This window comes from Erpetoichthys calabaricus, chromosome 8 (assembly GCF_900747795.2).
Source record: "Erpetoichthys calabaricus chromosome 8, fErpCal1.3, whole genome shotgun sequence".
In the NCBI taxonomy this organism is placed as follows: Eukaryota; Metazoa; Chordata; class Cladistia; order Polypteriformes; family Polypteridae; genus Erpetoichthys; species Erpetoichthys calabaricus.
The window spans coordinates 110,817,993-110,834,700 of record NC_041401.2 but is presented as its reverse complement, the minus strand read 5'-3'; the positions used below and the strand labels follow the sequence as shown (position 1 = coordinate 110,834,700).

At 35.5% G+C, this 16,708-nt stretch overlaps 1 protein-coding gene across 5 annotated transcripts in view; it reads left to right on the top strand.

Moving 5' to 3' along the window:
• The window catches only part of ttll4 (tubulin tyrosine ligase-like family, member 4), an 82,018-nt gene that overhangs the window by 22,621 nt on the left and 42,689 nt on the right, over positions 1-16,708 (top strand). For all 5 annotated transcript variants that reach the window (XM_028807273.2, XM_051930592.1, XM_028807271.2 and 2 more), the window contains exons 7-9: positions 3,763-3,839; positions 13,004-13,198; positions 16,314-16,396. In XM_028807273.2, the coding sequence (XP_028663106.1) occupies positions 3,763-3,839; positions 13,004-13,198; positions 16,314-16,396 (355 nt within the window). The remainder of the gene's footprint in view (positions 1-3,762; positions 3,840-13,003; positions 13,199-16,313; positions 16,397-16,708) is intronic.

Sequence of the window (16,708 nt, the reverse complement as noted above, 5' to 3'; positions counted from 1 at the left end):
AAAAAAATTGAAAAAGCACATATACATAAGTATTCACAGCCTTTGCCATGAAGCTCAAAATTGAGCTCAGGTGCATCCTGTTTCCCCTGATCATCCTTGAGATGTTTCTGCAGCTTAATTCGTGTCAGAGCACAAACCAAGCATGAAGTCAAAGGAATTGTGTGTAGACCTCCGAGACAGGATTGTCTCGAGGCACAAATCTGGGAAAGGTTACAGAAAAATTTCTGCTGGTTTGAAAGTCCCAATGAGCACAGTGGCCTCCATTATGCGTAAGTGGAAGAAGTTCGAAACCACCAGGACTCTTCCTGGAGCTGGCCGGCCATCTAAACTGAGCGATCGGGGGAGAAGGGCCTTAGTCAGGGAGGTGACCAAGAACCCGATGGTCACTCTGTCAGAGCTCCAGAGGTCCTCTGTGGAGAGAGGAGAACCTTCCAGAAGGACAACCATCTCTACAGCAATCCACCAATCAGGCCTGTATGGTAGAGTGGCCAGACGGAAGCCACTCCTTAGTAAAAGGCACATGGCAGCCCGCCTGGAGTTTTCCAAAAGGCACCTGAAGGACTCTCAGACCATGAGAAAGAAAATCCTTTGGTCTGATGAGACAAAGATTGAACTCTTTGGTGTGAATACCAGGCGTCACGTTTGGAGGAAACCAGGCACCGCTCATCACCAGGCCAATACCATCCCTGCAGTATAAGCGTGGTGGTGGCAGCATCATGCTGTGGGGATGTTTTTCACCGGCAGGGACTGGGAGACTGGTCAGGATAAAGGGAAAGATGACTGCAGCAATGTACAGAGACATCCTGGATGAAAACCTGCTCCAGAGTGCTCTTGACCTCAGACTGGGGCAACGGTTCATCTTTCAGTAGGACAACGACCCTAAGCACACAGCCAAGATATCAAAGGAGTGGCTTCAGGACAACTCTGTGAATGTCCTTGAGTGGCCCAGCCAGAGCCCAGACTTGAATCTGATTGAACATCTCTGGAGAGATCTTAAAATGGCAGCGCACCGACGTTTCCCATCCAACCTGATGGAGCTTGAGAGGTGCTGCAAAGAGGAATGGGCGAAACTGGCCAAGGATAGGTATGCCAGGCTTGTGGCATCATATTCAAAATGACTTGAGGCTGTAATTGCTGCCAAAGGTGCATCAACAAAGTATTGAGCAAAGGCTGTGAATACTTATGTATGTGTGATTTCTCAGTTTTTTTTATTTTTAATTTGCAAAAACCTCAAGTAAACTTTTTTCACGTTGTCATTATGGGGTGTTGCGTGTAGAATTCTGAGGGAAAAAAATGAATTTAATCCATTTTGGAATAAGGCTGTAACGTAATGTGGAAAAAGTAATGCACTGTGAATACTTTCCGGATGCACTGTAGGTAAGGTACATAATTGGCTAAGAAAGAACGTTACGTTTATAGTGGCGAGAGAGAGCGCGGAGAGAGCGCATTTGCTCTGAACCCTCCATGTGTTCTAAATTTGTTGTTGCAATTTCATAATTCAAACTCATTCAATACAAGTAAAAGTATAGAGTGGTGTACAAAAATGGATTTCAATTTTGACCGTAATTGAACTATTTAGTTGGTTTTAAAACCTTTTCATTATGATGCTTTAATCCATTTTAATACAAACTGTTCAAAAAAAGGAGGAGGAGGAGGTTAGGATCACGTACTGATACAGTGCATTGCCGCACCCACCACACGACAAACCAAAGAATATTTTATTTAAGGTCAAAAAAAAGTTCTAGTTCTCGTTTTCGTTATGAAAATATCACTGGGTCACTGTGCTGTAAAAATTGGCACCATCGTTCAGATGAAATGTAAAATTTAGGGTAGAACTGTATGGTAATAAAATGCATGGATATCTTTCGAAAAGAGTACTGTATTTCCAAATGTTCTGGCTAATTTGCCAACCACAGTGTTCATTCTAGCTCCCTAACCATCTCCTATATATTACTAATAAGCTATCTCTCCCATCCTTTCTCCAAATAACACCTAATGTGTGGAGAGTGTACGGAGACAAAAAATTGCTGCCATTGCATCATCCAGGTGTGTGCTACACATTAGAAGTGGTTAATGTGGTTCCCCACTGTCTATGTAAAGCATTCTGTGTAGGTTATAAAAGCGCTATATACATTATTAATATATATTTAAAATGACAGACTTAACACCATCTGATTTTAACAATTAAAAACATGTTTTTGACATTGCAATAAAATTCAGTTGTGTTTTCTGACAGTTTTAACAGGTTTGAAATATTTGTTTTGTTAATAACGAAGTCAAAATCTTGGTTGTCATAGACAACACTGTAATGGAGCAGATAGCATTATTGACCTGCCATAAGGGGAACTCATTTTGATCATGGACTGGTTTGCATTGTGTAGGGAGTTTATTTGTGCTGTGTGTGTTTTTGTTTTTCCTTTAGGGACTTCAGTTTTCTTTCATAGAGAATGCTAGGTTGACTGATAATTCAAACTGACTACACATGAGTAAATCTGGACGTTTGTAGGTACTTACTCTGTAGTAGATGGGGCATGTTTTTGGGGCTGACTTTTCCATGAACCACATGCTACCAGAATATATTAATTGCTCCTCATATCCTTGTTTTAATTCAGAAAGTTCCAAAAAATGAATAGATAAAAAAGGTTGAGTATCTTTAACAGATTAAAGTTAGGAAAATAAATACAAAGTTTCATTCTTCTACAGTAATAAGGGAACATTCAGATGAGAAGGTTAAAGGTGTCAACAACAAAGGGCAAATGTTGCAAGTTAAATATAAAAGTTCTGTAATGTATGTTGGCACCTAGAAACTCATCGTAACTTTCATAAACGTTTTATCCTTGCATCAGTTGCAAGGTCTGTGTTTTGGATTTATTGTAGACCCGCACACAATGCAAGGATGAACATTGGCTACTGTAAGTTATACAGGTAAATTTTTGCTGCTAAATTCTGCTGAAGCCCTCATAGTATACTTGGCACTGCCACTTGGATTCATTCTTGTAACCCCAAAAGTTAAATTAGCTTTTGCCTAACAACTTAAATTTTAAGTGGAATAAAAACTTTTTTGAACACATTTTTTACATTTGGATCTCATCTGCAGCAAGTTTGGAGTAAAACAAGTTGTTAGGATTAAAATTAAGGCTCTTTATTATGAAATATTTATACTCTCAGTGTACTATTCTCTTTTGCTTGGTCTACATTCTGTCTTGCCCGAAATTGGTAAAAGCAAATTTCAAAAGGTTGAATATGGCTAGCCTGTAAAACTTGTCTCATTCTTGGATGTGAACACATTTGCAACTTCAGAATATTTTTGTTTCTTTTTCTCTCTACTATTTGAGTCTTATTTATTTAGCGGGAGAAGATAAATAATTACAAAGTAAAATACAATGTATTAGAAGTTACATAATTGTAATTCACTGATCTTAAAAACTTGCTATTCATATTAGAAGAGACACGCATTTTTTTCTATGGAAACTGTTGCTTGTGTTTTTATGAAATCGTTTTAATCAAACTTGAATTTAATTAAATTAATTTCTATCAATTGTGTGATTCAGGCTTTGATCCCCCCCCCCATTTCATTTGTGGTTTCTAGTTACTTCACTAATGTTTTACAAGAACATACTGTTTGTTTCTCTTTTTTTTCCTTTTTTGATAATGTGCAGAATAAGTTTATGTAGTGTTGTTCCACGTCTTTTATTTTATTTGATTGCTAAGCAGTTTACATGGTGATAGCTGATACAAGCGAATGTTTTCTTTCTTTCTTAGAAAGCCATGATTGGTTAGGCTGTTGGGGTCATCACATGAAGTCTCCAGGATTTAAGGTCATCAGGGAGTACCAGAAGGTAAGTTTGCACAGGTGTATTCATGTTTGTTGTCGAATTCCTGCTAGTGAGGTAATTTCCATTACTAATTTAAAGTCACATTTTCGTCTGAGAATTTTTTTTTTTAATTTATTACAAGCTATTGAATTGTATTGAATGTGTTGGCACTTCACACAAGCTGTTTTATCTATGAGTGTTCAAGCAGTGCTTGCTAGTATGTATATGCTAATTTTTACTAAATGTACAATAAAATTAAACTGTTTCATTCATTTCTATGTAATTTTGGGTTTGCTTCTATATGAAGCATTGAAGTTTTTTCCTCACACTGTTTGGCAAGTTTCCTGATATTAGAAAATCAAAAGTTTTTATTTCCCTTCCACCTATTAATTGCTGATCTTTTGTTGCACAAGTACAGGCAATACACAGATGTCTAGGTCCAAATGTTCTAATGCTTTTGTATGTTTAAACTTGTTGTCCAGTGGTCGTTTGAGCTAAAAGTCATTTCCTTAAAAAAAATTGAATAGCATAACTGTACAAGCAGTTGAACATGAAATCTTGTCCAGATGTGTGGGCTCCTTGCTCAGTGGTGTATTTGGCCAAATTCTTCAGATTAATTAATTAACACACATTTCAATCACCTCATTTATAAAAATAACTACACAGATTATGTTAAACACACAGTAAAACCAAGAATTTCAATTTGATCAATGTATATCATACATATTATAGTTAAGATATGGCCCATTAACAGTGTAGGAGAGGAAAAAGAAAACATCAACATTCTAGAAAAAAATATACTTTTGGGTGTCCACCCCATTTATAACTGACAAAGGTACAGAGTCAAAGTCCTGTTTCAGGTAAACCAGGCTCAACTGGCCTCAAGGGTTTGGCAGTGGATTAAACGTTCACATCGTCCTTTCAAAACATCACAGATGTATGATACCATCACCTATGTGTTAGGAGAGATGCATGTGAATTACAGATTATCTGCTGTAGGGATTTACCATGGATAATATCTACACTTGGGCGTGTAGTGTGCAGGTTTTAGCTTAGGATATATTATAGAAAAAACGTTTTTTTTTTTTCTTTTTCACCATGGCTTGGATAAGTATATATTTTGCCTGTTTTTTTTTAATCATGCATACAGATGACATCCTAAAAAAGGTACATAACATCACTGACAAGTTACATTAGCATCAGTCACCCACAATATGAGATTTAAAAAAAAAAAAAAAATGGAAGAGGCATTGATGTGCTACTGCAAACTAGCTTAGCACAGGACTCTTCCACGCCTCCTGCTGCAGATAGAAGTGCTTGACAGCTTTTTTGAGAGGTGCATGAGATTTAATTTAAAAAAAAGAGAGAAAAAAAAGCAGTTTGATGCTTTGGCTACAAATGTGCACAAATATCCTAAGTTGATTTATATTGCCAAGAAAAGAGTTTTACAGATGACTTTGAAATCTTGGATATACACCTTTTTTATGAAATTAATAAAATGGAGTTCTCTTGTTTTTATGGATTTTGCATTGACAGCATACAAGGGTCATTACTATAGTTTTTTCCTCCCTCATTTTAATACTTTTCTGACACTGTCTTGATGCAGTTCAGGAAGTATGACATGTACTGTATATGATGACCTAACATGAACACCTCCGATAATGTGAAATAACACAATTTTCAGTTTAATTGCATGAGATTATTCCAAGGCTTCTCTGCTCAACCAGTATCTTTCTTTATGAATGAGGTGAAAGCATTTGGAAACCTTTTAGAAAATGTACACATCAAATCAGTTAATTATTTTAAAGTTTTATTTTTTTCATTTAAGATTTAGTTATCACATTTCTGTTTTATGAAATACTTTTTGTAAGAGCTATTTTATATTTAAAAATGTGATAATAGTACAATTACATACATTAGTAAACAGCATTAAGTACATATTTTTTAATGAGACTTCACATTACCACAGTTAAAAGCAGAGCCTAGATAGGCTTGTGGTGGCTGAATATCTTTCATTGACCGCTCAGGTTAGATTTATGAATTGTCACAACCTGAAATCTCCAGTTATTTGAGCATGTTCATATTGTGAGCCTCAACAGACATAAACAATACAATATATGTTGACTTTCATACAAGTAAACTAATCATAAGAGGCTATCAATGACTAATTTCTTGCTCAGTTTATCAGCAACATATTGTTATCACGGCATAGCTTTTTATTAAAATATCTGAAAATAGGCTCAGCTTTAAAAATAGGGAATCTTCTCCCCATCCAAGGCAACAGAAAATATAATCTTATTTACCAGTAGATGCAACCTTTAGCCTGTTCTCATGGCACTATTTTCCACCAGGCAAGCCAGCTTTATGATCTGATGTCACAGGTCGTGTGTTAGTCATTGCAACTCTTTTGTAAACCTGGTTTAGTGCTACGTTCTCTGATAGTAAAAATGCAATTTACCTGTATTTGTGTCAATGCTGCTTGAGTCTGCTTCTTTATAATTTCTGATCAATGTTGTTTATGACCCATTTCTGATTTAAGGTGTATTGTGCAAAATAAATACAACCTAACTAAGCTATTGCTACTTATCAGTGCATTTTCTTTCAAACATGTAAATTACATGCCCTTGGTGACACAAATTAATTATGCATGGTCACCAAGGGCATGTAAATTTAATTAATGAATGTATATTTTAGGGGCATTTCTAATGCTGCCAACTAGAGAAATTGCAGAGTCACACTTATTTGTTCAAATTACCAAATCCAGATAAATTCCTGGCATGGTTTAACTTGGGAATTTCCCGGGTTGTATATGTGAACATGGTTCTTGTAGTTTATGAAAACAAATGTTAAAAATGTCCCCCTTTTTATTATAGTTTTTCAGTTATTGGGAAGGGAATTCTGGGATGAGTGGAATCTGGTAGAATTAGGTAAATAGGATTGTCATTTAGGATGATTTAAGTTGGTTATATTTTAATAATAAAAATTTACTGTAAAAATGTGTCTTTAAAAAATGTGCCCGTTTTTGCAGTTTAAAATGTTATACAGGGCACTGGTAAAACCTTGAATCACTGGTAAAAAAATCTCTGCTTCAGTGTAAATGTGTTAGTTATTTTTGGTTTTTTAAAGCTTTTTTTGTTTGGACTAGGCACATGGACCCTTTTTAAAACTGCAAGAACAGGAATGGTATTTTTTACTTTATAAAGTTTAAGAAAAACGTTTTACTTAAGAACTTGAAACATAGTAACTAAGTTAACTTGCCTGCCTTATCAACCATAGTTTCCTTAATGTTCAATCTACAGCTACATTAAATATTATTAGACTATTTGTAATTGTTGAGTGTGTTTCAATTTTCAGACAATGCTTATTCAAATTTTAAGTTCAGTCAGTGTTTAATTTCTTAAGCTCATTCAAATCCACCAGATCTGAATGGTGTGACCTTGTCTGAGGTGGACTTTAAAGGACAATATGTGGAAGACTAAAATTCAGCAGAGTAGGAGTACCCCACGTACGTACGTACGGGGGGGGGGGGGGGGGGGTTGTATAGTTTAATTATTGTGTACATGTCCTTCTTAAGTTGGCATATGCTGGATTTATGTCCAAGTGCCTGTTGACGGCGTTTTCATCTGATAGCCAAGATTCGGCCAACTCTCTGGCACTTTTAGTACTGGCCTTAAATTTTACTTTTACGTTGTCCCAGTTGAATGTGTGTCCTGTCGATTTAGTATGTGCATATATCAAAGATAGTGCGTCCTTTCTTCTGACGGCGTTGCGATGTTCCTGTACACGTGTTGAGATTCTTTTTGACGTTTGTCCTATGTATACCGCTGAGCAAGAATTGCATGGAATACTATAAACTGCGTTTCGTGTTTCGGCTGTCGATTTCTTGTTTTTAGCATTAAACAGGACCATGCGCAGATTGTTCGTGGGTTTATGTGCTATTCTGATGCCCCACTTGGTCAGGGTGCGTGCCGTGCCTTCTGACACATTATGGTGATACGGGAGTGAATGCCAGTGGGGCATCAATAATTAAACTATACATTCCCCCCTTGATCATACTGACTTAGTCCCCCCCCCCCCCCCCCCCACTGAATGTGTTGCTATATATTGCCTTTGATTCTTGTAAGTCTAAGCATTATCCTCTGATGAAGACCCCTGATAGGGGTTGAAAGCTCAGGAATAAAACTATTTTATGATACGTGATTCGTTTTTTTTTTTTTTTTTCTCCCTTTGTGGATCTCCAACTGCAAATATATAAAATATATAAAAAACCTCTCTGCGAATTTATTTATATATTTAAAAAAAAAAAAAAAAACTTCATCTATTATTAACAAACCTCCCAAAAGCCAGTCATTTTATACAGTGCTGACCTGTTTAATGTTACAGGAAACCAGCATTTAGCTACATTGATCTAAATCCAGGTTGAGAGGTCCCACTTCTTATTTTTCTAATATTTGATAGGAAAAAATATTCAGCAAGACTATCTAAAAATGACAAAAAAAATGGAAAATGGCAATGTGTCAGTACAAGCTTAGTTCATGGTCTTTATGAGTAGCACTTACACTTGTATTTTGTTTTGAAAATTCTACACCTCACATTACTCCTATTATAATGCTGCTCTGTATTGTATGATGCTCTCATTTCACATGCCTCCTACTTTTAATATCATCGGCTCCTTCTCTTCTGACATACAAACACACAATTAAGATATAAACAAAAAAAAAATTGAGATTGTCAAAAAAATAACGAAATAGTGAGTATGGTAAATCTTAACAGCAGTAACTTTTTAATAAAAGCAGTAATAACAGTGTAGTCTTGTGCCACCCCATGGACTTCATTACAGTGGCTTCCTCCTCCTAATTTGATTTTTAAGTTCATGGTCACATGACTAGTGCCACAGAGCACAGTGAGCAAATATAGGTGCCGTTTCTAATTAGGTACAGTAAACTCCAGAAATATAGGCACCCTTCCTGAAAAATTGCTAAAATCAATATATAAAAGAGACCATGCATGCAATGAGTGATATTTTGTGTTTAAACAATTGAGTAAGCCTCATGCATTTTGTAAATCAAACTTGGAACAAATAGTTTTCCTTTAGTAACACAAATACTAATGAGGAAGATTCCAAAAATATTGGCACCCCAAATGTCAGTATTTGGTAGAGCTTCCCCTGCCAAGAATGACAGCACTTGGCCTCTTTGTGTAGGGTTTAACATTTCCAACTCATGGAGGTTCTTGGATTTTCTTCTCTTCAGCTGAGATCATAGATTTTCAATTGGGTTAAAATCTGAAGACTGAGAGGACCATTGCAAATCCTTAATTCTGTGTTTCTACAACCAGTTCTTTCTTTTGATGTGTACTTTGGATCATTGTCTTATTGGAACACCCAACCGCGGCCTAGTTTCAGCCTTCTACAGAAACTAGATTTTTCGGCTAAAATGTTTTGATATTTAATGGAAATCATTATGCTAGTGATTTTAAGTAGAGCCCCTGGACCACTAGCCGCAGAACCACCTTAAGGCATCAATGAGCCACCATATTTTTCTGTGGTACGAGGTGCCCTACTTTGTATGCAGTTCCCTCTTTTGCAAGTTCCAGTTTTATCTCCAGTGTTACTTAGCAAAGTTGAGACTTTGGGATTTATGCCTTGAACTCTGCCTCTTTCATGACATTTGTCCATAAAGCTTCTGGTCATGGAGGTGTCGTCTCACAGCCGATTTTGAAACGGTGAATCCCCAAGATTCAACTAAACATTGCAGTTGTGGAGCTGTGATCTTTTGGACGTGTGTCCTGGCAAATTTTCAGCAGTTTCCTGCTTTTTAAACTTAATGGCCCTGATTGTGCTTACTGGTAATTTCAGTTGAGTAGCTATTGTGTGGGGTTACTTCCTATTTAAACATCAGTGAAACGTCATATGTCCATAAACAGTACCTAGACACTAAAAGCTACATCAGGAAACATTCAAGATAAAAATGTATTTGATCTTCTAGTATTCAAGGGTTCCGATTTTGCCACATATGTTTTTGAAAAGATAAACTATTCCGAAGAGATTACACTTACAGGAATTATTTTTATTAAATAGTCAAGTTTCTCTAAACATTTAAGGAATTTTAGAGTCATTAATAGAGATCATGCATACAATGTTTTTGTTCAATTTTTGTGAGGAGTGCCAGTATTTATGTAGTTAACTGTAATTCTTAATACTTTTTTTCGTACTTGGTAACAACAATTCCAAAACTATTCTTCAGATATTTAATTGGTTAGAGTAGTTTTTCCTTTATTTATTGCCCAGATATTTCACATTTTTGATCAGCCAATTGTTTGACTGATGGTTTCACACCATACATTCAGTATACTGTATATGGATGGGATAATTTTTTTTGTGTGTGTATGACAAACACAAAAAGCCAGGCCAGCTGATATAAAAGCCTTGTAGCTGCAATTACTGCTTATAGTATAAGTATCACTCATTAGTAAATGTTGCTTTATGTTCATATGACAGAATGCATATCTCAGAAATAAATTGGCTTTCTGTTTGGTCAAGAACATAATGCAAGCCTTTTAATATAAGTTAAGTTTTTAGGGCTACAAGCCCACATTAAATTGGTGGGCTTTTGCTGATGAGGGGAAAAAATGTTGTCCACTTCAATCTTTAAGACCCAGATCAGATTCTTCTTTATGAATTGTTGCAAGATTAGGACTGCAACTAATAATTATTTTGGTAGTCGACTAATCGTTCTTTTTTTTTTTTTTTTTTTTTTTTTTTTTTTTTGATTAGTCACGATTATTTCATGCCTGACTATTTTGATGCCTGCAACCTGTGGTTGTACATCCTCCTCTTCTGGGCTCCAGTGCACGTCTTACCTCATCTGCTCACGTCCGTCCACCTGTGAATGTCACCATGATGTCTCTCTACATTAACATGATTAAAGTTAATAATAATCAAATTAAAAATAACAACCAGTGAAACATGCGTTTGAAAATAATCAGATGTTTTATATTAGTGTGACCATCACAATAAAAAAAAAATACATTAAAGTACACAGTCTTTAAACAAAAAAGTTCATTTAACTTAACCAAAAATGGCCACTGGTGTGTCTTAAAGTCCAAAAGTTTAAATAAAGCTTCAGCTCAAATAAAATAAAACAATAATGTACAGTTCATAAAAGATTGTTCATATATTCCTGATTGCAGTGCAGGAACATGAGCATTTCGACATGCTCTGCTGTGAGGCTGGCTGGCTGTCTTCTTTGAGACAATGTTCCTAGCTGCTGAGAAGAGCCAGTCAGAGGGAGTAGAAGTAGCAGGAATACAGAAGAATGATTTTGCAGACAAGGATGATTTAATCATCACACTCTGAAGGAAAAGTGTTTTAGTTTATCACATCATGTACTATATTATGCCAAAAGAAAAAAAAAAAATGGACTAAAATATGTAACAAGCTAATTACTGATATACATCAAAACACAAGTTACCTAACGTTAGAGATGGTTTACTATTCATATGAACTCAAATGTTACATGAAAAAAGAAAAAAAAGAAAACTACAATGGCTCAGCTACTCCTATTCACTCATTTACTATAGCTCCAAACACCTTAGCAAACATAACTGAAATTATATTCACTTAACCCTTAAACCGCCAGAATCGGCTAAAGTTGTTTCTCAGTGCAATTTGCCAGCACTCCGGAGCAGAGTATATTCGGCGATGTATATTTATTGAACCCCGCAACCAGCTATATTTGCTTCACAGACCAATTTGCCAGCACGCCAGAGCTGATCAGTCAAAGCCGTATATTCGTTGAGCAGCCAGTTCACAACCACTACAGACCCCAGCAGAACTGCAGCCCCACTGTCTCTGGGATTCAGCCGCTGCACTAGACGAGCCTGCAAGCATCAGTGCTTACCTCTGTGTGTTTGCATGCGGCCAGTTCAAGTGCCGTTGGCTCTGTGATTTACTGAATTTCACCAGTGACTTCAGTTGCACCTTGCATAATAGATTGTTGCAGTAGTGTTGTTTTTTTTTTTTTTTTTTAATATAGTTTTTACAGTTCATTTGCAGTGTGTAAAATGATCAGTGTTGCAGTAATTGTGATGCTCTTTGCATGAAAAAAAAATACGTGTTCAATTAAAATTTCACATTTTCTTTGTGAATTGTGACGTTTACTTAAAAAGTGCAGCTAAAAAGTATTTGGTGTCCAAGGGTGCATTAACCCCAAAGTATGTGTCGGTTTAAGGGTTAACTATCATTGTCGAAACCTTGATAGGCACATCATAGTACAGACATCAACGTTAACACGTGACACTAACTTTACTTGCTAAAACTTACCTCTCAAGACATGGCAGCATCACAGCTCCAGGATGCTTGCGTTTCAGATGCTCATGCATTACAGTGGTGCTGCCTTAAAAAGAAAGCTCTGCTTTGCATAATCTGCATTCAACTTATTTCTTTTTCGGTGAAGTGCTCTCAGAAAGCTTAGAAAGTTTCTGTCTCAATTTTTTTTTCCCATCTCCTTCCCCTTCCTCTATGCGACTTGCCATTGCAACCACGTTTATTTTCTCCTCTTCTCCTCAGACTTTCTTCTTCGTTGGAAGGACTGTGTGCAGTCATGACAAACGATACTGCCCCCAGGCATTCATGTAGTGCATTGCAGTTACAAAAACCAATGTGGTTCTTTGTGACTGGAGCCTCTATTGAAGGTTCTGTTTATGACACGTTGGCGATTTTTTTGTAGTCAACGTTGTCGATTACGTCGACTAATCATTGCAGCCCAATGCAAGATGCATTTTCCATTGATGATGAGAAAGGACTTGCATAGCTGTTGAGTCCAGACCACGTTTTGAGTGAAGTGTGCATGCAAGCACATGTAAAAAATAACCTATATGGTAATACCAAAACTTTTAAAGGTTGCAACAATATTGTTGAAAACATTTTTTTCCCAGAATAATACTATTTACAGTTACAGTATCTTTACTGCCATATTACATGTTTAATCAAAACTTCTAGCAAATAGTTTTCCCAAAATTACAAATTTGGTAACAGTGATATTACTTGTATTTAGAAAAAAAAAAAAGGTTCTACAATGTTTCCAAAACATGAAATATTTTCAGTATATTTGCTATTCAGGTTTTTACTTTATTAAGTTCAGTGAGCTAGTGTGATATTAATAGTATATTACTTTTTTCGTTTTCAGTTAAATCATTTTCCAGGTTCCTTTCAAATTGGGCGGAAAGATCGTTTGTGGCGTAACCTTTCCAAGATGCAGGCACGTTTTGGAAAAAAAGAATTCAACTTCTTCCCGCAGTCCTTTGTTTTGCCACAGGATATAAAGCTGCTTAAAAAGTCGTGGGAGGAAAATGGTAGCAAACAAAAATGGATTGTGAAACCAGTAAGGTGTTTTTTTTTTTTTTTTTTTTCTTATTTTATTTTTTTAATGTAAATCATTGTTATTGTTTTAATTGCATAGCATTAGTGCCGGTTTTAACATTTTTATACCTTTTGCATCTCTACTGAATTTTGTTTCTCTTTAATAAATCAGGTTATCTAATTATTGAAGAAATTTGTTCACTAACATTCTTTTTAATTTTTCCCTGAGTATATTTATCAAACACTCTATCCAAATTAACCATTTCTTAGTTAATGATTGTACAGTAATTACATGTGTTTTAGTTACTGTGTCATGAATAGACAAATAACCACACCTCATGTGGCCTTTCATATTTTTCTAAGAAAAAAAAGTTGTAAGCTTGCTATCACCATTTTGAATATACGGTTTTATTTTAAATTTTAGTAGGCATCCGCACTTATTATGTTTAAACAGTGACCCCCCCCCCCAATCAGTGCTATGTGCCTCTTCTTTGTATTTGTTACTATTATAAAAAAATATATATTTAGGTCAAAAGTGTAATCTGAAATGAAGATGTTCCACTTTTTGTGGCTTTGAAAAAATAGCTGCATCACAACAAACTAAGTTGCTTGGGGCTGTTATAGACCAATTTAAAGGTACATACAAGTTGGAGCATTTAAATTAGTGGGACTTCTGTAGTCAAGAGCATGAGCTACACAATAATGGTGTGGGTAGTGAATCTCTTGTGATTGTAATGGGAGAAGATCTGGCAACATTGTAGGCTGAAAAATTATAAGACTTTTTAAATATTGCAAGGGGTTCATTAACCATGTTAGCAGCAAGTATGCTATACATTTGGAAAAATATTTTAAAGGACAGCAGAAAGTAAATTAGTAAATGTATTTAAACATCTCATAAAGCTGGAGTAAACTATTAAAGAAATGTGGCTGACCTGTGTCTTAAGTTGGCCTGAGTGCTAGCAGTGATTCATTGTAAAATACCATTTTGTTTCTTAAAATATTTTTAACAATGGTTAAAGCCCTGCAATTCTTTAGTTTTCTCAAAAAAATGGATGAGGATGATGATGATTACAAATTAATATGAACTTTCCATATTTCATATGCAGTATTTTTGGGGCTTTCAATGGAAAACTTGTTTTGATATCACTAGAACATGCTTTTTAGACATTTTTGGAAAGGTCTGTTTTATATATTAAAAAAAAAAAACTAAATCAAATGAATGGAATGATTTTTAGTCAAGGCCAGTTTTTAGAGCTGTTTTCTAAGATAAGCCATTGCTCAGAAATGGAAGAAAAAAAATAAATCTCTTGGACTTTGAAACAGACTTTTGTGAATTTTAGATTCAGTTCATATATATTTTTTTTAATTGCCACAAAACAATGAGAAAAGGATGGAGTACAGGTGAATTGTTCAAGTTATGACAACAATGTTTTATGTACTTATTACATAGTCACAATGTACTGTGTATTTTACTGATTTAGTACATGGTGGAGAAATTCATGAGCTGGCGTTATAACTGTTTTTTTGGTTTGCATTTACAGTGGAGTGCAAAAAGTATTCAGTCCCCTTAAGTTCTCATAATTTTCTGCATGACTAAAGTTTTTTACGCATTTTTCCATTCAGTATATTTTAATATGAGCTATTATGCTGTAACAATAAATTCCTAGTAAAACCATTTTCTGCAGATATGCAAACACTAACTCTTGGGTTTTCATAATCAGTTAAGTAAGTGTTTAAACCTCTGTGCTTTGGAAGCTCCAGGTTTACACAAATGACAAATAATATCAAACAAAAAACTAAAAATCCAACCACTACTCTCAGAATTCTGCTATGCTCTTTGGCTGAAACCAGAGAGAAGATAAATGGGTCCACAATTTCAAAACCACTCCGTAAAACAAGGATAGCAAGAAAGAAGCAATTCCTTAAAAGAACGTCCACATATGAGCATGTATGGCATTAGCTACAGAGGATGATAAAGACCCAGTTAAGATGTGGGAGAAGGATTTATGGTCATATGAGACCAAAAAAGAACTTTTTGGCTAGACTTCAAAGGGTGTGGCATAAAACTAACACTGCCCATGCCTCAAACACCTTACCTATGATGAAATGTGGTGGCAGCATCATGCTACGGGGATACTTTTCACGTGCTAGGACTGGGACTCTTGTCAGAGATGAAGGGACAAAGGATGGACACACATACTGTCCAGTATTGCAGAAGCACTTGTTCCAGTCTGCTATGAACCAACGGCTTGGTAGAAGATTCATCTTTCAACATAGTGAGCCTAAGCCTAAGCCTAAGGCCAAAGCAACATTGAAATGGCTTCAAAACAGAAAGGTGAATGCTTTGGAATGGCCAAGTCAAAGCCCTAACCCTATTTAGAATCAGTGGCATTATTTGAAAACTGCTGTCCAGAGGTGCCATCCCACCAACCTACAGAAACTATTAATTCCATGAGAATTGGGAAGAATCACTCCTGAACAATGTGCAAAACTGCTACATGCTTACCCAAAAAGAGCTACGGCTGTTATTGCAACTAAAGGGTTCTTGCTAAATTGTAAATGTGTAAAGCTTGAATACTTATACAAACGCTAACCTTTGAGTTTTTCTTCTTCCGTTAAATGTCTACAGAAAATGATTTAACTTTGAAAATGTATTATTGCAACATAAGAGTTCACATTAGAATTACTGAATGGGTAAATATGTATACAAATCTTGTCATGGAGCAAATTGACTTTCAAGAGGGTTGAATATTTTTGCATGCCACTGTAAACCACATTATCCATTTTAACATCTGCCTGTCATCCTTTCCTCCACATTTCACTTTACTAGTTTGGATAATATTTTAATAGTGAACAGGTTTTCACCTTATCTCTGGAGTTCTGTGCACTTATGTAAGGGCCACAATTAAAAATAGGAAAAAAAATTTAACACTAGGCTGTAACTTAAGTCTCTTTCAGTTCCAGAATAAACACCACATTTTAGGTGTTTCTTGCCACAATTATGGTTACAGTATTTTTAATATTTAAAACAATGTTTTTATTTTTAGTAATTTAAAGCTTCTTATGAATATTTTGAATATCTAGGTGGCAGATTTTTCAACGTGACTTTGTTTCATCTTTTTGTTCTTTGTAATTAGCCTGCATCTGCCAGAGGAATAGGGATCCAGGTAATTCACAAATGGAGTCAGCTACCAAAAAGGAGACCCCTTTTAGTACAGAAGTAGGTGCTACACTTTATGTAATTGTTTTATTAATTTAGGGTTATTTGATTATGTAGTACTTCAACTTTTTAAATTTTGCTGCTGTTTTGGTCCTTTTTCCAATTTTGTTTAAAACAAAGAATAAAAGATACACCCTGCCTGAGTGCTGTTTAATAGAACATGTTATTGTCTGTATCCTTTAATTGTTGAAAATGTAATGAATTTTTTTGCAGCTTCTCATATTTAATGTAAAATAAGTTATCTTGTCAAAGGAAATATTTCATGAAAGTTAATCAAGCAGATTTTATGTATGCTAGGTTTGTCACATATCC